General features: G+C 42.5%; 1 protein-coding gene across 1 annotated transcript in view; it reads left to right on the plus strand.

The window, feature by feature from the left end:
- Positions 1-22,147, plus strand: part of ush2a (Usher syndrome 2A (autosomal recessive, mild)) — a 500,620-nt gene that overhangs the window by 56,661 nt on the left and 421,812 nt on the right. Inside the window, exons 4-7 of the mRNA XM_060934842.1 lie at positions 6,163-6,226; positions 6,472-6,766; positions 10,060-10,244; positions 14,800-15,021. Of these exons, the coding sequence (XP_060790825.1) occupies positions 6,163-6,226; positions 6,472-6,766; positions 10,060-10,244; positions 14,800-15,021 (766 nt within the window). The remainder of the gene's footprint in view (positions 1-6,162; positions 6,227-6,471; positions 6,767-10,059; positions 10,245-14,799; positions 15,022-22,147) is intronic.

Consider the following 22,147-nt stretch of genomic DNA (forward strand, 5'->3'; position numbering starts at 1 on the left):
AGTGGTGCTTGAAAGTTTGTGAACCCATTAGAATTTTCTATATTTCTGCATAAATATGACCTAAAACATCATCAGATTTTCACACAAGTCCTAAAAGTAGATAAAGAGAACCCAGTTAAACAAATGAGACAAAAATATTATACTTGGTCATTTATTTATTGAGGAAAATGATCCAATATTACATATCTGTGAGTGGCAAAAGTATGGATTAGAAGTTAATCTCATCTCATCTCATTATCTCTAGCCGCTTTATCCTTCTACAGGGTCGTAGGCAAGCTGGAGCCTATCCCAGCTGACTACGGGCGAAAGGCGGGGTACACCCTGGACAAGTCGCCAGGTCATCACAGGGCTGACACATAGACACAGACAACCATTCACACTCACATTCACACCTACGGTCAATTTAGAGTCACCAGTTAACCTAACCTGCATGTCTTTGGACTGTGGGGGAAACCGGAGCACCCGGAGGAAACCCACGCGGACACGGGGAGAACATGCAAACTCCACACAGAAAGGCCCTCGCCGACCCCGGGGCTCGAACCCAGGACCTTCTTGCTGTGAGGCGACAGCGCTAACCACTACACCACCGTGCCGCCATTAGAAGTTAATTTGAAGGTAAAATTAGAGTCAAGTGTTTTCAATCAATGGGATGACAATCAGGTGTGAGTGGGCACCCTGTTTTATTGAAAGAGCAGGGATCTATCAAAGTCTGATCTTCACAACACATGTTTGTGGAAGTGTATCATGGCATGAACAAAGGAGATTTCTGAGGACCTCAGAAAAAGTGTTGCTGATGCTCATCAGGCTGAAAAAGGTTACAAAACCATCTCTAAAGAGTTTGGACTCCACCAATCCACAATCAGACAGATTGTGTACAAATGGAAGAAATTCAAGACCATTGTTACCCTCCCCAGGAGTGGTCGATCAACAAAGATCACTCTAAGAGCAAGGCGTGTAATAGTCAGCGAGGTCACAAAGGACCCCAGGGTAACGTCTAAGCGACTGAAGGCCTCTCTCACATTGGCTAATGTTAATGTTCATGAGTCCACCATCAGGAGAACACTGAACAACAATGATGTGCATGGCAGGGTTCCAAGGAGAAAGCCATGGATATGTGCTGTATTTCCTCTAGCCCATATCCACTCGATAATGCCTGGACTTCACTGTCGGGCCATTTACACTGTTATTTACATGGCGAACATGGATTTTTAAAAACGGCGGTTGCCGGTGCTGCATTAACTCGCGTTTGATCAATCAACATACACTTACAGTGTGTCTGAACCAATCACCGTGCACTTAAAATCTTCTTATAGTACGTATCATTCGAAGCAGGCCGTGTGTGATTGTGTACATGTGAAATTACAGAGAGTTTTATCTACAGATTCATTTTAGTCATTCAATGAACAATGATAAATGTAAATTGCAAAATAATAATAATAATAATAATAATAAATCTTCCTGAAACTAGAGCTTGGTTCACACACACCAGAAGCCAGGAGTCACACAGGAAGAAAGTATACAGATTCATTTCTGTGCTTTTATACAAAATACATATTATTATTATTATTATTATTATTAAGTAGGGACTGGGCTTTCTATAGAGAGCTATATTAATTTTCTGGATGAGGCCCCCCCCCCGAAAAACAGAACAATATTTAAGACATTTATATTTAAGATATTGCATTTAATAGCCCTTCATCTGAGCTACGGGGGAAATGAGTGCAGATCCTGATGTGTGAATGAATGTGATCTGCTCGATGAATCAGACAGACATCAAACTCAGCTGATTTCAGTGAAAACAGTGCCCGAGTTTCTGCAGCCAGGAGACAAGTTCACGCCCACTGTTCCCTTATTTACATCCCATATGCATAGCCCTACTGTGCCCTCATATACATATAATTTGCATCAGACACACCCTAATTTATGTGATTGTTGCAGTAGTGAGCCAGTAAAGGAAAGCAGTCAGAGTAGGGTGAAGCTGAATCCAAAGAAATAGTAAAAGGAAGTGAACAAGGATGCTGAAAATAACGCTGTTCTGATTGTCTTGTTCAAAAATGACATGAAAAGTAAAATTAAACAAAAGCAAACTGTTATAGGGCGGCACTTTGGTGTAGTGGTTAACACTATCGCCTCACAGCTAGAAGGTTCTGGGTTTGAGCCCAGTGGCCGACGGGGGCCTTTCTGTGTGGAGTTTGCATGTTTTCCCCGTGTCTGCGTGGGTTTCCTCCGGGTGCTCTGGTTTCCCCCACAGTCCAAAGACATGCAGGTTAGGCTAATTGGTGGCTCTAAATTGAGTGTGAATGGTTGTATGTGTCAGCCCTGCGATGACCTGGCGACTTGTCCAGGGTGTACCCTGCTTCTTGCCCATAGTCAGCTGGGATAGGCTCCAGTTTGCCCACAACCCTGTACAGGACAAGCGATTACGGATAATGGATGGACAAACTGTTATAGAAGTGTCTTCTGTGTTTTTAACGTATTATGTATTTATTTCCCCTTTTTTTGCCACACACACAGGCACGCACAGTAACCCGAGTTCAGCATTGACTCAGGGACCATGGAGCTGAGGAACATTTTACAAATATTAAACTCAGTCGTTTTATCTTATTATCTCAGTGCACAAACGTGTTTTTTTTTTCTGATTCTTCTTCAGCATTTCAGAATGCACTGTGCTGATTATGAGAACAGTTTAACACAGTCCTGATCCTGTTCACACACAGTTTCCTTCTCCACACATAATCCCGGGTCTGTGAAATCTGGTCCTCTTCATGTGGACAAGGGAACAGCGAGGCGGGTGAATCATGGGAGAACATGATTCGAAAATCATCAATTTGAAAAGCACAGAATGTGTCAGGTTAATGTTTTCAAACAATAAGGTTTTGATCACAATTAAAGCTTCAATTAATGTATTTAAAGAATTCTAGTTTCAAATTGGGTGGCACGGTGGTGTAGTGGTTAGTACTGTCGCCTCACAGTAAGAAGGTTCTGGGTTCGAGCCCAGTGGCCGACGGGGGCCTTTCTGTGCGGAGTTTGCATGTTCTCCCCGTGTCTGCGTGGGTTTCTTCCGGGTGCTACGGTTTCCCCCACAGTCCAAAGACATGCAGGTTAGACTAATTGGTGGCTCTGAATTGACAGTAGGTGTGAATGGTTGTTTGTCTCTGTCAACCCTGTGATGACCTGGCGACTTGTCCAGGGTGTACCCTGCCTTTCACCTATAGTCAGCTGGGATAGGCTCCAGCTCGCCCGCGACCCTGCACAGGATAAGCGGTTACAGATAATGGATTGATGGATAGTTTCAAATTGTGTACACTTTCTCTCTCTCATAGAAATAGCAAGCTTGTAGTATTCGAGTCCAACTCGTGACTCAGCTCGGACTTGAGCACTGATGACTTGGACTTGGATTTGTGCATTAACTGCATTCGGACTCGTGAACTGGAGATGAGGACTTGGATTTTTTCTTTATTTTCTGTAACATGCCATAATAATTTGGTATAAGATATTTATATCTACATTAATTTTGTACTAATTTTGTGTAAGGGTGTCACACCTGTGCGCCTTGGCGCGTGCATCAGATAGACTATCAGGCACGCTCCAGACAACGCGCACCGTAAACGACCCGCACCTGCACAGGATTAAGGCGCAATCAGCACGCCGATATAAAAACTATGAAAACACACTTACTTTATGAAGCATTGAGTTGCATTTCGGACACATTACCAAGCCTTATTTCCTTGTTTGGTTTCCTGATCCCTGATTTCCTGTTTCTCGTCTTTGATTTTGCTGAGTCTACGATAGCCTGTTTGTGCCTCGCTCGAACTATTGCCTGTTTCACCGTTTAACAATTTTGCCTGCTGTTCTGGATTGTTTACCTGTCTTCACTTGTACAACCCCGATTCCAAAAAAGTTGGGTCAAAGTACAAATTGTAAATAAAAACGGAATGCAATAATTTGCAAATCTCAAAAACTGATATTGTATTTACAATAGAACATAGACAACATATCAAATGTCGAAAGTGAGACATTTTGAAATTTCATGCCAAATATTGGCTCATTTGAAATTTCATGACAGCAACACATCTCAAAAAAGTTGGGACGGGGCAATAAGAGGCTGGAAAAGTTAAAGGTACAAAAAAGGAACAGCTGGAGGACCAAATTGCAACTCATTAGGTCAATTGGCAATAGGTCATTAACATGACTGGGTATAAAAAGAGCATCTTGGAGTGGCAGCGGCTCTCAGAAGTAAAGATGGGAAGAGGATCACCAATCCCCCTAATTCTGCACCAACAAATAGTGGAGCAATATCAGAAAGGAGTTCGACAGTGTAAAATTGCAAAGAGTTTGAACATATCATCATCTACAGTGCATAATATCATCAAAAGATTCAGAGAATCTGGAAGAATCTCTGTGCGTAAGGGTCAAGGCCAGAAAACCATACTGGGTGCCCGTGATCTTCGGGCCTTTAGACGGCACTGCATCACATACAGGCATGCTTCTGTATTGGAAATCACAAAATGGGCTCAGGAATATTTCCAGAGAACATTATCTGTGAAGACAATTCTCTGTGCCATCCGCCGTTGCCAGCTAAAACTCTATAGTTCAAAGAAGAAGCCGTATCTAAACGTGATCGAGAAGCGCAGACGCCTTCTGTGGGCCAAGGCTCATTTAAAATGGACTGTGGCAAAGTGGAAAACTGTTCTGTGGTCAGACGAATCAGACATTGAAGTTCTTTATGGAAATCAGGGACACCGTGTCATTTGGACTAATGAGGAGAAGGATGACCCAAGTTGTTATCAGCGCTCAGTTCAGAAGCCTGCATCTCTGATGGTATGGGGCTGCATTAGTGCGTGTGGCATGGGCAGCTTACACATCTGGAAAGACACCATCAATGCTGAAAGGTATATCCAGGTTCTAGAGCAACATGTGCTCCCATCCAGACGACGTCTCTTTCAGGGAAGACCTTGCATTTTCCAACATGACAATGCCAAACCACATACTGCATCAATTACAGCATCATGGCTGTGTAGAAGAAGGGTCCGGGTACTGAACTGGCCAGCCTGCAGTCCAGATCTTTCACCCATAGAAAACATTTGCCGCATCATAAAACGGAAGATATGACAAAAAAGACCTAAGACAGTTGAGCAACTAGAATCCTACATTAGACAAGAATGGGTTAACATTCCTATCCCTAAACTTGAGCAACTTGTCTCCTCAGTCCCCAGACGTTTACAGACTGTTGTAAAGAGAAAAGGGGATGTCTCACAGTGGTAAACATGGCCTTATCCCAACTTTTTTGAGATGTGTTGTTGTCATGAAATTTAAAATCACCTAATTTTTCTCTTTAAATGATACATTTCCTCAGTTTAAACATTTGATGTCATCTATGTTCTATTCTGAATAAAATATGGAATTTTGAAACTTCCACATCATTGCGTTCCGTTTTTATTTACAATTTGTACTTTGTCCCAACTTTTTTGGAATCGGGGTTGTATTAATAAACACACCTTCTGCACTTACATCTGTCTCCCAACCATCTCTGACAGAATACTTCGCACTCCATGATAAAGAGAATGCACATTCACCTGTTCATACGTCACATTCAGGAACAAACCAATGTTAATGGTGCTAAAGCGGCCACCATCAAATGGTGCGGTTGGAGTGTTGGACTCGACTTGGATCAATAGTGGACTCAACTCGGACTCGACTTGAATTTTTTTTTTATGACTTGGACTTGACTCGAACTTGAACACTGGGGACTCGAGACTGGACTCGGACTCGAGGTGTAGTGACTCGACTACAATGCTGAGAAATAGTACTGGTTTGTTCACAGTGTCCTGTTTTATTGTACAAGTATTTACAGTAAATACAAACATGCTACACTACAATTAAGCATTTATGAAATGTCATTAAGACTTTTCCAAGAAGCAGAACTGGCTTTATCTCATATCAGAGGTGGGTTTCCATGTGTGTGTGTCCAAACTAAGCCCCATCCCTGAGTCAGCAGGATTACACCTAACACAGAGCTGCAAATAAGTGCAATCCATCCACCATGCAGCCAGTGTGTTTTCACCCCAAACAATAGCAGAGATAAGGTAATCCTCTCACTGCTATGGATCCTGCAAACTCTTCTCAATCGCAGCCTTTGACATTTCCTTTTTTTTTTCCCAGGGTCCAATCAATTCATCGGGAGAATGCAGGATTTCAGATTTTATCCCCAGACTTTGACTAACAGGTCAGTGGATTGACATCCAGACACCAGTCTCCGTGGAAAGATCTCCGTGTACAAGAAGTTGATTAAACCTGTTCAGAAGGGTTTTCTGTGCATATTTGTGTGTTTGATTAAACCATGTCGTAAACTACACATCAGAACTTGTACATGTGAAAATATGAAAAAACTATGAAATCTAATATTTAAAAAAAGTGCAATATTGGAAAGGTTCCAACACGTTTGTTTGTCCATGTGTCTGTACGAGCTAGGGAGGTTGAGGAGGTGTATTCTGCGAGAATCCCTCCCCTCCATGCCCAGACATCGTGCCGCTGCCCCTCCAGCCACCCAAGAGTGCACCCTGTCGTGGAAAGGTACTGCATCCCAAACGGTGCTGATGACACCACCAACAACCGCATGCTCCGCCTCCACCCGCACGCTCACCCGCTGAACTACATCAACGATAACGACATGGGCACAACCTGGGTCTCCTCTGTGTTCTCCAACCTGGACAAACTGGAGCAAGGGCTTTCCATCACCATAGACCTGGAGAGCGGGCAGTACCAGGTAGCGTAGGAACATTTTTCTGCAAACAGCACCTGGGTGAAAGCTAAAGGTTTCACTATAGTGTTTCTCTTCTGCATGAACGTCAATCAGAAATATGTAATATCGAGCACTAAAGTGAAACAGAAGAGACTGTAAAACAGCCTATTACCTCGATGCTTATAACCTGATCTACTAAAAACATTACTGTCATAATTAGAAATGTATTTAACCCTTTGGGGTCGAGAGTTTTGCAAGCGAAGCTCGGCAGGTTTAGAATGAGTAGGTCATGTATTTAGATAAATATCTTCATGAGTTTTTATCCAACAAGCATGATAAACATATTGACAGAAACTTTATACTTTACACTTTCCTATGTGCCCATTGCCAAATAATATTCTACTTTTTAAATTACCTAAATTATATGAAACATAAAAACTTGTCACCTTACTCAGTCAGACCGGAGTTGGAGTGCTGAGAGCGCACTTACACATTCATAAAAGACTGTTCACATGGTAACAGCATCATAATCACTTTCACTCTTTCAGTTTCGATTGGTTTCTCTTTCGCGGAGGGAACGCCCACTGTAAACAGGATGAAATCTGTCAGTCACAGTGTAGGCTACCTGTTTGGAGGTAAAACTTGTTGCAAGATGGCACGTGGATTTTATGCGCTTTGGATGATTCAGGATTGCGATTCAATTTCAGAACAGCGATTCAATTCATGATTCAGGACAGTGATTCAATTCAATCTTGAGAACTGCGACACTGATAATGAGCAGTGACTTTTTTTTTTACTTCAACCCAATCCGGCCGAAGTTGAGCTCGAGTAAGTGTAAATATTTCTTCCATTTCTTATGAGCGTATCGGTTGATATGCATGCATTATAGTGCATACACACACAGGAAAAATGACTGAGGGTTTTTTTTTCCGGAGTTAAAAGTATTTTCCTCAAAAATAGTTAATTTTGTTCTAATTTGAGTTTAGAGAGTAAAATTTGGAGTTGGAGTGGGAGCAAAATTACACAGTAATTGTGTAACAGAGTAACAGAGTTAGTTGTGGCTCTGAACTGAGTAAAATAGCACAAGAGTTAATTTCAAGACACACTGAATAGAGTCAAATACCAAAAAAGTCAAATACCAGATAAATGAAGCTGGTGTAAAGCAGTTTTAGAACTGTGTTGGAACGTGTGAAAAAAGATGACCTTACCCATTGTGATGAACCATTTTGATCACTTGACCTGATGGGATTGAGAGAGGGCAGTGGGAGGGGTTTTCACTCTTCTCATTGAATGGAATGGAATTTTTTTTAGTTTTCTCATTGAATACCCCTCCCACTGCCAACCCTTTATCCCAAAACAATAGGACATACAGTTTTTGATGGCCAGTTAATTGTCTAAATCAGTGGAGCAGATTTAAGTTTTTGTGCTCGATGCATTCCTAAGACTGAACAGAATCACCTCAAGTGACCAAAACGGTTTGACACAATGAGTAAGGTCATGGTTTTTTCACACATTCCAACACAGTTCTAATACTGCTCTTTACAACATCTTCATTTATGTTTTTTTTAAAGTACAGTCATGATATACATACTACATGGATATTATTGTAGCTGAACTTGCGCTGAATACATAAAAGTCATGTGACTTTGAAAATACTGCTTAGATTTGTTGAAATTGTCAACAAAATCAGAGCATGCCAAAATCATTAGAATACCAGAAAATGCCCTCAGACCCCAGAGGGTTAAAACACTGAGGGGAAATAATTGCTCAGTCAGCGCTGAGTAAATTTCTTTTCGAATTCCATTTTATCAGGTCATTTAAACATTTTTAAAACTTCCCCTGCTGTCGTCTTCCACAGCGTGTAAGTGCTCTTCTGTGTTTTGATGATGAAGTGACAGCGCAGTGTGGCACACGGTGTCTGATGACAAACGGAATTGCTTAGGCTTACAGTATGTCTGTTTGGATATCCGACAACTTGATTAAATTGTCAGAAAAGCGCGCTTTAAGAGCCGGCATGGGTTTAGATCATGCCTCATGTTAAGCATGATCTTTCCAGACTTGCAGCCAAGGCAAGCTTAGAAAGTTACCGAAGCCATTTGCTTTTCTGTATAAAATTGTTTTCCGGCCTCTTTTTGAAATCCTGTCCACAATCTGATGATGTAATTGCTGTTGTTACACTTTAAAGATTAATGCGGTTATGTTTATAACCTGAGAAAAGTAGCCTAAATGAAAAATCACGTCCACATTGTTTTGAGGAAATAACACAAATCTGGTCTGCCTCTGTATATACAAACAGGATAGAGGTTTTAAGACTAACATGTAGCTCAGATTTGTCTGTCTCTGTGATAATTACCAGAAAGTTGCAGGTTCAGTTCAACTCCCTGCATTATTAACCAGATCCCTGAAGCCTCCCGTGGCTTAGTCTATACTCTGACCCTGCGTTCTTTGAACTAGAACAAGCAATCATTTCTCTTGGCTGTTGCTAACATGTTTTTTTAATATGTGTCTTGCAGAAAACTACACATTTTAGCTCGATGGTTTTATACGGGTTGATTTGGACAGCAATGCCGGGTATTTTCCCGTAAACTCCATCCTTCTCTAGCTGAGAGCAGCACTCCTAGAAGAATTGCACAAATCTTATAGTTGGAGACTTCAAGGCTTGTGTGTGTGTGTGTGTGTGTGTGTGTGTGTGTGTGTGTGTGTGTTTCTCTAGGCTCCTTGAATGGTTTTTACTTTGCAAATCCGGAGACTTGGGACCCTTTAGACTGTTCAAACAAACAACCAGATGCTTAAAGTTCTTTAAGTGTGTGTGTGTGTGTGTGTGTGTGTGTGTGTGTGTGTGTGTGTGTGTGTGAGAGAGAGAGAGAGTGAGTGTATGTCCAAGTTCCCTAGTCATCCATGTGGCTAAGCCGTGAAGAAAAAGAGGTCCAGCAGAAAAGCACTAGTGGATTTTCGAGTAGCTCTATGGCAGAGCTTCTCAACAGCAGATAAAACACACCGGCGCAGCTGTTTGAAGTGTCCACTTAGTCAAAGCTTCTTCCACAAAAAAAAAGACTCTTAGAAAAAGCTATAGAGAGAGAAAGAGACAGGGAGAAGGACAGAAGGGCGATGGAGAGAAGGGGACGGGGGGAGGGGGAGGGACGGGGGGGTAGAGTGGGCAACTATCGGCTTCAAGCTGCTCTTCACAGCAGCAGCGGCGCTCATGAAGTCGGCCGAGCGTGGACTGTGGCGGTGCTGATAATAGATAATCCACTACTGTTTAGTATTTCATGCATATTCCTCCTTGTCTTGGAATTTAACACGCTCTCTTTCTGCAGGTTTTCTACGTGATTCTCCAGTTCCACAGTCTGCAGCCTGAAGCCGTTCGTATTCAAAGGAAGACCAGCAGCACCTCCGCATGGACAGACTGGCAGTACTTTGCCAAGAACTGCAGCTTGTTTGGGATGGAGGATAACGGGCCGTTGGTGAGCCCAGACTCGGTCAACTGCCTTCAGTTCCCCAGGTATCACGGTACTCTCACCATTCCCAGCAGCTCAGTCCACTGCCACGTGTCCTTTTTAGAAAGCCTCTGTTCCAGCTAAACCGCATCAATCACAGGATTCCATCACCGATCCACTATATGGCTAAAATTGTGCGGACACCTGACAGTCACACCCGTATGTGTTCCTTCCCCACACTGTTGCCACACCATTCTCTCAAATGTCTTTGTGCTCAAAGCAAGATGCAGTTAGCTGAGGTTGGCGTGGAAGGAAGTTTATCACTTTTGGGATGAACTGGAACCAGAGCCTCCTCAACGTCCCAACATCAGTGTCTGATCTCACTCTTGTAGGTGAACTGAATGAACACACAGCCATGCCCCAAAATCTACTGGAAAGTCTTCCCAGAAGAGTGGAGGAGGGTTCTGGAACAGGTGGAGTCAGGTGTCAACATGCATTTGGCCATATAATGTATGCACAGTGGATCATGGGTCAGTGCAGCCAAGTAGCTTTGGTAGGATACGAGTTGTGGGAGTGTGTGAGCAAATCTGATGGACTCGGCTTCACTCCAGTTGTGGCACTTAGGTATTATCTCCACACTCAAACACACAGTCCGTGGATTAGAGTCTGTGGTTCCGAGGCTGTGTCACAAATACCTTAATGAACAGCGTTTTTATTTTTATTTATATCACATTTAAAGGATGGCACATGGTGCAGGAGGTAGTGTTGCCACCTCATAACTCCAGGGTCTTGGCTTTGATTGGGTAGGTGGATTGGCTGCTCTAAATTGTCTTTAGGTGTGTGTGTGGTGCCCTGGGTGCATTCCTGCCTTGTGCCTAGTTTTACAACCTTGGCCAGGATGAAGCAGTTACTGCAGTTAAGAAGAAGATTTTATTTGTCACATGCACACTCTGCATTTAACCTATCTGAAGCAGTGAACACACACACAAGTGAGCAATGAACACACACATACCCAGAGCAGTGGGCAGCTATGCTACAGCGCCCGGGGAGCAGTTGGGGGTTCAGTGCCTTGCTCAAGGGCACTTCAACCCATGTTAACCAAATCGCATGTCTTTGGACTGTGGGGGAAACCGGAGCACCCGGAGGAAACCCACGCAGACACGGGGAGAACATGCAAACTCCACACAGAAAGGCCCCCATTGGCCGCTGGGCTCGAACCCAGAACCTTCTTACTGTGAGGCGACAGTGCTAACCACTACACCACCGTACCACCATCAAGACAGGAAGAATAAGTTGAGAAAAACACGTTCAATCAAGGAATTAAATATGCAATCTGTGCTTATTTGGTCAAGATTATTTTTACTGTAGTTTGAACATTTTCTTGCTCTTTGGCAGTGAAGTCAAAGAAAGAGAAAGTGCAGAGAAGAGAGCATATGGGGCATTAGGAGGAGAAAAGCAGGCAGAGAGAGATGACTGGAGGAGAGGCAGTCTGGTCCTGTCCTGGTTAAGTCTGTAAGCATTAGGAGTCGGGGGGCAGTTGTGTTCAGAGTAACGCTGAATAATGCAGGTGGGAAGACATGTCCTGAATGATGACTCGCAACAGTCCTCAGTGAAGAACCAAAAGTCCAAAAATCCAACTGCTATTATAACCCTGACCCGCACAACACTGTACAACACGAGAAAACACACAACACACTCATACAGCCTGAAATTAGGAGAAATGGTGTGTGTGTGTGTGAGAGAGAGAGAGGGACGTGACATGGAAACATGCATTCCCATCATGTTGGTGTTGATATGATGTGTTGGATGTACATATTCTCTCTCACACACACACACAGGTGACAGATTAAAGGAAAAACCCCAAACCCCAGACCAGCCTCAGTGCACCTTCTACATCTCTGTGGACCTGGAGGGATGAAAACCGTTCTTCCCAAAAACATTCCCTCAATCGGTGTTTCTCTGATGGTGGTGGAGAAGCTATGCATCACATCAACACTTTAACTCCAAGGTGTTCACCTGGCTTCAGGTCTGCTCATTGTGAAGGCCGAAGCATATTTACAGTGAGGTATAATAAGTCCGCACACGCAGGTTTCCATATTGTATAAAATGAACCCTTTAATGTTGCTGTAGATCCCTCAGCAACCCGTCTGATCACTTTTACCTTGTCCTTTCGTGAATTTTGGAGGGACGTCCTGATCTTGGTGGTCTTGGTTTTCTCCACTCGTTGATGATGGCCTTCACGGTCTTCCATGGTACATCTCATGTTTTGGAAATTCTTTTGCCCGCCTTCTCCTGATCGATATCCTCTGACAGTGTGATCTCATACATGCTTTGTTAGATCTTTGTGGACCATGGCTTCAGCAGTCAGTGTTGTAGTCGAGTCACTAAACCTCAAGTCTGAGTCCAGTCTTGAGTCCCCAGTGTTCAAGTCCGAGTCAAGTCCAAGTCATTAAAGAAAATTTCAAGTCAAGTCCAAGTCGAGTCCTCTATTGATCCGAGTCAAGTCTGAGGCTACGTTTACATTACGTCGAATCAGCAGATCATCAGATTAATGTTCTTAAAACGATTCGCGTTTACACTAAAACCGTTAGCCGTGCACACAGCAACACCAATACACGGATACGCTCGGCTCCGCAGGCATCCTGCGCTCCAAATCACTCCGCCCTGAACAGCGAGTGCCCTCTGGAGGGTGCGCACTCCAGCCCTGCGCAGCTCACACAGCGCGCGAGTGAAGTGCACAAGCTGTGATTCGGGACTGAGCCGCTGTGTGTGAGATCCCAGCGCATATCACTTAACACTTGCAAGTGGAAGGATGGCAAGCCTAAAGACAATCATAACTACACAATGGGCAGTATTTGCATCAGTATTTGCAGTATTTTCATACTTTTATACTCTTTAATGAAAGGTGATACAAGGCGGAAGTCCGCGCCGTTTTTCAGCAGTCGCGTCACATGACCAACGCCAGCGAATCAGGAAGGTGGATGTCACAGTGACGTTGTCCAATGAGACGCCAGCTAGAGCTCAGCACAGCGTATTCACGTATTCTCAATGTTTACACAGCACCGGACCAGATACGATCTAGATTGAATACGTGGACGCTGGCGGATTCCCGTTTCCCGGCTTTTCCAGGTGGTTTAATGTAAACGGACAGTGCATCCGCGAAGAAAACGAGACAGATACAGTCTAATGTAAACGTAGCCTGAGAACAAGACTCCAACCGCACCATTTGATGGTGGCTGTTGCTGCCTTTATGTGAAACCGTCTCTGCTACTGTGTTGGACTAACGTTACTGCTCAACTGCCCCGTTTTAGTTAATAGGCTACAGATAAAAAGCTTGTTCATTGCTCAGCAAGCCCCGCCCACTATCAACAGGGCAAATAGCATGAGAAAGGGTTAACACTAGCTAGTTCATCGGTCAGCAAGCAAGCCCCACTATCAACAGAGCAATGAACACAGCGTGTCCCTTACTTCTCTGGGTGGAGTCTTACCAAATGACGATTGAAATCCGAGTTTGTCCTCTTCGTCTCCTCGATAGTTCTTCTACATATGGAACACATAGCAGTGCATTTTTTCCCACTGCACGAGAAGTCTGTATAAGCAAAGTGGACAATCCTAGGGACGTTCTCTTCAGGCATTCTAGCACCATTAACGTCAGTTTGTTCCTGAACATGATGTATGAACAGGTGAATGTGCATTCTCTTGCAGAAAGTTAGTATAAAAATTAATGTAGAGACAAATATCTTATGCCAAATTATTATGGCATGTTACAAAAAATAAAGAAAAAATCCGAGTCCTTGTCTCCAATTTACAAGTCCGAATGCAGTTAATGCACGAGTCCGAGTCCAAGTCATCAGTGCTCAAGTCCAAGTCAAGTCAAGAGTCCTTAAAATTAGGGCACGAGTCGGACTCGAGTACTACAAACCTGTCAGCAGTCAGATGAAACCAAGGTGATGTCATGAAAATCCTACAGGAACAGCTGATCTTCATCTGGGGTTCTTCAGAATCACTTCATTGATGGCAGGTGTATGATGATTACTTTTGAACATAAGAACATGATTGGTTCATTCTGATGAAGCTTTGGGGTAAAATAATCAACCCCTTCCAGAGAAGTCAGAATTGGGTCTTCAGTATTTCCAAGCATGGGTTTGTCTCATCTCATCTCATTATCTCTAGCCACTTTATCCTGTTCTGCAGGGTCGCAGGCAAGCTGGAGCCTATCCCAGCTGACTACGGGCGAAAGGCGGGGTACACCCTGGACAAGTCGCCAGGTCATCACAGGGCTGACACATAGACACAGACAACCATTCACACTCACATTCACACCTACGGTCAATTTAGAGTCACCAGTTAACCTAACCTGCATGTCTTTGGACTGTGGGGGAAACCGGAGCACCCGGAGGAAGCCCACGCGGACACGGGGAGAACATGCAAACTCCACACAGAAAGGCCCTCGCCGGCCATGGGGCTCGAACCCGGACCTTCTTGCTGTGAGGCGACAGTGCTAACCACTACACCACCGTGCCACCCGCATGGGTTTGTTTTTATTTTTATTTCTGTGGCAAGTTATAATAAACCTGGGTGTTTTGAGCTTTTTATTCCTGTGTGTCCCTTTTCCTCCAGCGATATCCCGTACACTAACGGCAACATCACATTCAGCATGCTCACCCCAGAGCCGAACCTCCGACCAGGCTACAACAACTTCTACAACAGCGCCACCTTGCAGAAGTTTGTAACAGCCACCCATGTGCGCATCCACCTGCAGGGCCAGTACCACACCCGCGCCCCTGACGTGGCCTTTCGCCACCGCTACTACGCTGTGGACGAGATCACCATCAGTGGCAGGTCAGAATCTTCTCTTCCAGCCCACCCTCGTTTCACCCCTTTCGACACATTATTACTCATTTGCTATGTATATTTGACACAGTTATGGAGAAAATGCATTAATTAGAGTGTGTTATTGTGCGTGAAATGCAGCAGCAGGAGGGGACATGGCAGTACGGTTCCAGTGTGAGAGCAGCTGGAGACAGAAGTTTGAGGAACGCACACTTAACATAAAAAGCTTAAAACAGATAAAATATCAACGAGAGCCGAATATGTCTCTAACCCTGGAGGTTTTTTCTCCCTTCATTTTTCATTTGTGAAAACTTTGCAGAATAAACGCCATAGTCAACTGTGAGTAAGGTTTAGGTTTACCGCCTCCGTTTGTTGATAATTCTTCGTTTGCAACCACGTGACCAAAATTGCTTGCATCATTGACCGCCACCATGTTGGAGGATAGACAATATACATATATACAGATATGGTCAGAAGTTTACATACAGTGACATGAATGGCATCTTGGATATGAATGTCATGGCAATATTTGGGCTTTCAGTAATTTCTTTGAACTGTTCTTTTTCTGTGGCAGAATGATTGTACAGCATGCATCTTTAATTTTAAAAAATGCACTAGAATTTGGTGCGCAAGTTTTAATTTTCTTTGGGTTTTCTGAAATCAAAATTATACATACAGGATCAAAAATATACATACAGCACACCTTATATTTGGGTAAAATGTCTCTTTGCAAGATTCACCTTGACCAAACACTTTTGTTTACCATGAACAAGCTTCTGGCAGAATTCTGGTTGGATATTTCATGACTCTTCATGGTAGAATTAGTAGAGTTCAATTAATTTTTTTTTATTTAATTTTTTTTTGTCATGGACTCGACTTATAAGCACGGTCCATAGATTTTCAATAGGATTGAAGTCAGGACTTGTTTTAAGCTTAATGTTAGCCTGCTTTATCCTCCACAACCAGCTCTGATGCGTGTTTGGGTTCATTTTCCTGTTGTAACTCCCAAGCCCCAAGTCGTGTTCAAGTTTCTGATGATTTATGCTGAGAAATTCTGAGGTAGTCCTCCTTCTTCATTATTCCATCCACTTTGTGCAATGAACCAGTTCCACTGGCAGTAAAACAGCCCCAGAGCATGATGATCCTACCACCACCACCAGTTGGTACAGTGTCTCTCTGTACATGGTGGTCATTGTGGCCAAACAACTCAATCTTTGTCTCATCTGACCATACAGCTATCCTCCAGAAGGCTTTTTCTTTGTCCAGCTGTTCAGCTTCAAACTTTATTTAAGCTTGAAGGTGTCAATTTTGGAGCAGGGGGTTATTTCTTGGATAGCAGCCTCTTAGTCCATGGTGATCTGAACTGTAGACAGTGATCCATCAACTTCCAGTTCATGGCAGGGCTGTGCCATGGTGCTTCCCAGGTTGTTCCTGATCATCCAAACCAATTTCCTTTCAGCTGAGGGTGACGGTTTGGGTTTTCTTGAAGCAAAGTGGCTTGGCAAAGTGACTACACCTCACAATAACTTGGATACAATTGTTTGAACTGATCTTGGAATTTTCAGTTGTTTAGAAATGGCTCCGAGAGACATTCTGGAGTTGTATACGTCTGCGATCCTCTTTCTCAGATCTGCACTGAGCTCCTTGGACTTTCCCATTTTACTGTGTGTTGGTCAATCCAATGAGTGCTGTAAACAAACCCTTTTTATGAAGGCACAAAGAAGCTACCAGCTGTAGTCAGTCATGATCACTAACAGGAAGTTAAGAGACCGTGGCCTTGGCAAGATAAAAGACATTTTGGGAGTTTCAGCACCTCTGAATTAATAATTTAAGTGAGTGTAAATTTTTGACCCTGTATGTATAATTTTGACCCTGTGCTGATTTCAGGAAACCCAAAGAAAATTAAAACTTGTGCACCAAATTCTAGGGTTTTTTGTTGTTGTTTTTGTTTTGTTTCATTAAAGATGTATGCTGTACATTCTGCCACAGAAAAAGAACAGTTCAAAGAAATTACTGAAAGGCCAAATATTACCATGACATTCATATCCAAGATGACAGTCATATCATTTTAAAAACAATCATTTTGACTGATTATATAGCATATTTAGTTTATAAAAGAGCACTCAGCGGGCGAGGAGGTGGCAGTATTTGAGCTCGGGGATTGACATGAATCTTGTTTGATTGACTCTGTGATCATTTGGAAAGATTCTTCAATAATTTTGCGTTTCTTTCTGCACTCTGTAAACCTAGCATGTCAAGCTACCACTTTAGTCCCATCTTTGATTTTGTTGTGGCCCATATTTTGTGTCGGAGCCCAGTCTGGTTCTGAAAAATTGTAGAGATCAGCTGGGTTCCCGAATGGAAAGAAAAAGCAAAATAAAAGCAGCGTCATCAAAAATTATATGCAGCTCTTTTTAAATTAAAATGAAATAATCATAGAAGCCTTTGATTGTTGGATCACACACTCGATGATCACGGCGAGTTTCTGCATGACCAGGCTGTTAAATGAGCCAATATTTCTTATACATTGCGATCTTTCATTAATAACTAGTTTGTAGCACTTACCACTGATAAAATGTTCACTGCCGACTCGTGTGGTTTTTGCTTTCTCATCATTTAGATCAGCCCGGTTTATGTTGGACAGCCATTGACGTCTACACTCCGTGAACAACTCTCTTGGTTTTTTTTCTCCTTGATTATTTATAAATGTTGGAATTCTAAAGAACTTGTCTCAAATAAAGTTGTGCCCGCATCCAATTATAGCTCAAAGAGTCGGCATAGCAAAGAAGCAAAAGGAATTCTTAAGCGTAACAACCTCACAAGCAGCTGGGTTTCATGTGACATCACATCCGCCTCATTAGTTATTCAAAACTTTAGCTGGTGGTCTACCAAAGCTCAGTTGACAAAGCGTTTGTACGGAGAAGGTGCATTGTTCGCATGAAAAATGCCTTACGCTTGCATTGTTTTAGGTTGTTCTAATCGATCAAACCGTTAAACTGATAAAAGCGTCTTCAGGGTTCCCTGTGAACTACAGTAATAAAAAAGGGTGAATGAACACAGACGTCGAGAAAGGTGGCTTTCGAACCTCTCACTGAAATTGAAGGGAGCCGAGTCGAAACATGCTCGAGTTTGCAGTGATCACTTGGTGAAAGGTTTGTATCTCCCTCTCAGCTATGTCCTTAGTGTTTTCCAAGTACTTTTCTTGCTATGTGTCATTATTTTATGGCACTTTTTTTAGTCACGATGCGCTAAAGTCCCCAGCTGTTTCTTTGTTTACTCCTCACAAAGTCCAGAGGCATGAAGGTCACGACAAAATTCTTACCCAGCCATACAGTTACAATGCGCCGTGATCACTTCTCCGTCTTGTTTAACTAAGGTCCAGGTCTTTAAATGGGTTTCTGATGATCTTTGTGAATGATTTGCGTGAGAGATAAGAGCCAACATGAGTGAGAATCAAGCCAACTGTTGTTTGTTTACACTTCAACTTGCAGCACTTCGTGGTAAAGACGTGAACGAAAAGCTTTAAAAAAACAAACTTATGCAGGTAAAAACAACACAGGATTCATTCAGCATTGACTTGATAGCGAGGTCCTTTACCCAGCCACATGCAAAAAAGTTGTAAGCCTCCATACTCTTCCACGCTTTCATCTGTTTTGCGGTGTAGAAGGACGTCTGCAACACCAGATAGTTCGAGATGTCGAGGAACTCAACTGAAGGGTAGTTTTCAAGATCGTATGACAAATCCTTCTTTCCCAGACTGTAGGGGTCGATTCCATTGCACACAGCAATCTTCTGAATATATCTAAAGCGAGCAGTGGCTTCTAGATTATGAACGTACTCTGATAAGTTATCGCTCGTTGTTTGCACTATGGCAGCCGTTTAGACCACCAGCCATTTCACTTCCGATAAAACCGCTAAGAAAAGTCACGTGACTGAAACCCAGCAATAGTAAATGTGCGCCGCATGAGTTTGTGTAAATCCTCCAACATGGCCCACTTCCGGTTCAAAGCCTCATGCATAATTAGCTATGATGTAACGTGCAAACGAAGAATTAAATGTGTAATTGTGACATTTTTAAATCGGACCTGTTCAGCGAGTCACTTTAAAAGCTCAAAGTGTTTTCTCTCACTTGTTCACTTCAGAGAAGAGATTTGGTCTGTTATGGAATATTCTCTTCCGTTTTTCTCAATACACTCACAGAAAGCATGCCATTTCTGTGCTGCCTATGGTAATTATGTCATTATACAGGCTGGCTGTGTGTGTGTGTGTGTGTGTGTAGGCAGCTTTAATTAAGAGCTAGTTAAATCAGCACTGGAGAAATTGAGATTTGGAGACGCTGAGATCTCATCGTCCTTTGACATTCAGAGGTACATCTCTCTCTCTCTCTCTCTCTCTCTCTCTCTCTTTCTGTTCTTCCTTTTTTACTGCTTTATACTCTTTCCTGCTTTGCTCTCCATCTTGTCTGAGGTGCCACGAAAGCTTATGCAGGTGAAGCAAAGGACAGAGAGAGAGAGAGAGAGAGAGAGAGAGAGAGAGAGTAAACAGTGGTGGATTCCCCTTTGAGGGGTTGTGGTGGGGGGCGAAAATGTGTGTAAATTCTCCTTTGTGGTGTTCTGACAGGATGTCAAGCTGCATCTGTGAACATTAGCGTCAGCTTTGTACTCACACAGTAATAACCTCCAGCCATAATGACAGCTCTCTCTCTCTCTCTCTCTCTTTCTTTCTCTCTCTCTCTCTCTCTCTCTCTCTCTCTCGGCTTTTGTTTGTCTGTTGTGTTTACCGGTCTGATGGAGGTGAAGGGTTCTCCTTTTAAATGCGGCCTGGCAGAGACGATGATGAATAAATGCTCTTTGAGGATGAATAATTAAAGGTCTGACCTGAAGGTTCCTGCTCTGCCTGATGGAGACCTGTCAGCTTCTGTGTTGAACATTACAGCACGCCAATGGTATTTCCACTGGCATTTATAAATGTTGAATGGGAAGTCCTATTACTCATGCACATAGAGATATAATGGAGAAGGAAGAAGAGGGAAAGCCGGAGATGTAAAAATGATGAGAGCAAGAGGAAGGCAGGGGCAGGTGTGTGAGACGGGGAGAGTTATGAGACCAGTCTGTATGAGTAAAGTTTCCATTAATGTCGAGTCGGAATTAAATATGAAGTTATGGGTAGAAAGCAAACCTCACCCTGTGACTACCAACCTTCATATGAGTACAGGTTTCAGTAACAAGTGTCTGTTGGATGTTGGTTACCATGTAAAAACATGACAAATCTGGCATGTGATGATATATCGTGTGATGATAAATCACGATACAAATTTTTGACAATATGAATGGATGAAAAATGGTGATTTATTATCAGGCTCTTAGTTTTTTAGCTGTAATGGTGTTGCTTAGACAGCAGAGGGTGTCTGTATAATAGCAGGAATACACATGACTTCACTGTAGGCGGAAGTAACACAGCTCTAGTGCCACAAAAACAGACATAAAGTGTGAAAGAGCTGTTGTGTGATTGACTACAAATAGATTTAACAAGAAATCAGAACTCTCTCATTATACAGACTGCAGAAAGATAAAGACAAGAGAAGCAAATGGAGACAGAACAAATGTTCATAAAGTTTATTCAGAAAAAGAATATTTGTTATTAACTTTTTTTATTTTTCATAAAAGGAAGATTTTAGTTAATAGGATGTTTATATTTTAGGCCAACCTTTATCAATGTGGGGAAATAATTATTGTTGGTTATTAAGAAAATGAAACAAGTTGATAAAGAATAGGAATTTTTTTTTTGTAATAAAATGTTCGTCATTTAAAGGTAGACTGCCTTTCAGATTTTTCAAGTGTAGGTCATAAAAAGAATTTTCCCCAACACCCAATTATTTTTGTTTAGTGGACCGAAAGCTACTGAATTCGAATCACAGACTTCCAATTTTATTCATTTTTTTTTTAAATAGAACAATGAATGAATTTAGGGCCACTTGGCCCTAAATTCTCTGTTATTTTTTCCTGCTTCATCATAACCCAATTCAAGATACTGCATCATGCATCACGTGGTGGGCTTTCCCCGTTCGTGCAAGGCATTGTGGGATCCAAATTTGAAACAGGAGAGAAAAATTGAGGACGTGAGTGTGTGAATGAAATGTGAAAGAGCAACTACAGGAGCGGAAAACGAGAAGAAAAGACCAAATGAATAAATATCGGCGGACAGTGAGCACCTCGGTGTGATCAGCTATTCGTTTCACGACAGAATGATGTAACTGTCAGTGCACGGTCAAAGGTAAACCTGCGCATGCGCACATGGACTTCCTCTGTTTGCTTGACTTCGCAAAGCGAGCGATTTCATGCACATTATTTGCTTTAATCCCCTCAAATTAAATAATTTCCCAGCCACAGAATGGCCTGATATTTTTGTGAGATATTACAGAAATAAGCATATATCATAATGACCCAAATTTCAGAGGGAAGTAAATTTCACCGATTTTATGAAATCGAAAGGCTGTCTAGCTTTAAGGTTTTTTCAAAAATATGATGAATTGAATCGTGAATTAGGTGAATCATTACACACTGAGTCAACTGACTTTTTTTTTTTTTTTGCTTGGTATAATTTTAATGTAATCATCATCGTACTGAAAACTCAATTCAATTTTAGTTTCATGAAACTTATCTGAAAATGTGTCACAGTCAGGATGGAGATTTACAGTAAATCTCAGAAATGAAACTGCAGACCTGAAAGCACGGAGCTGCAGCCCGCATTTGAAAGCTGCACACCTGAGTGTCTGAAGTCAGCATGCATTATTACTGATACTGGTATTGGGTGTCGCTCCAGTACCCACTGGTGCTCATTTACTGGTCCTTGTAAAAGATGCTCCAGTACTGACAACGGATTCCCAATCACATTCACAAATGTATGAATTTCACTGCATTAGAAAACACCATGCCAATACAAAAGGCATTGATTCTGTTCGTTCACAAATTATCGCCGAGCTTTCTTATTCATGAGGCCAACGAATGGCTTCCATTACACTCTGTACCCATTCTCGTTCATCCTGTTTTGAATAGTTTGTGCTTGAAAAGTGTGTTCATATCTTTTTTTTTTTTTAATAAATGCCAAGCCGGCGGCACGGTGGTGTAGTGGTTAG

This window comes from Neoarius graeffei, chromosome 11 (genome assembly GCF_027579695.1).
Source record: "Neoarius graeffei isolate fNeoGra1 chromosome 11, fNeoGra1.pri, whole genome shotgun sequence".
Classification (NCBI taxonomy): domain Eukaryota; kingdom Metazoa; phylum Chordata; class Actinopteri; order Siluriformes; family Ariidae; genus Neoarius; species Neoarius graeffei.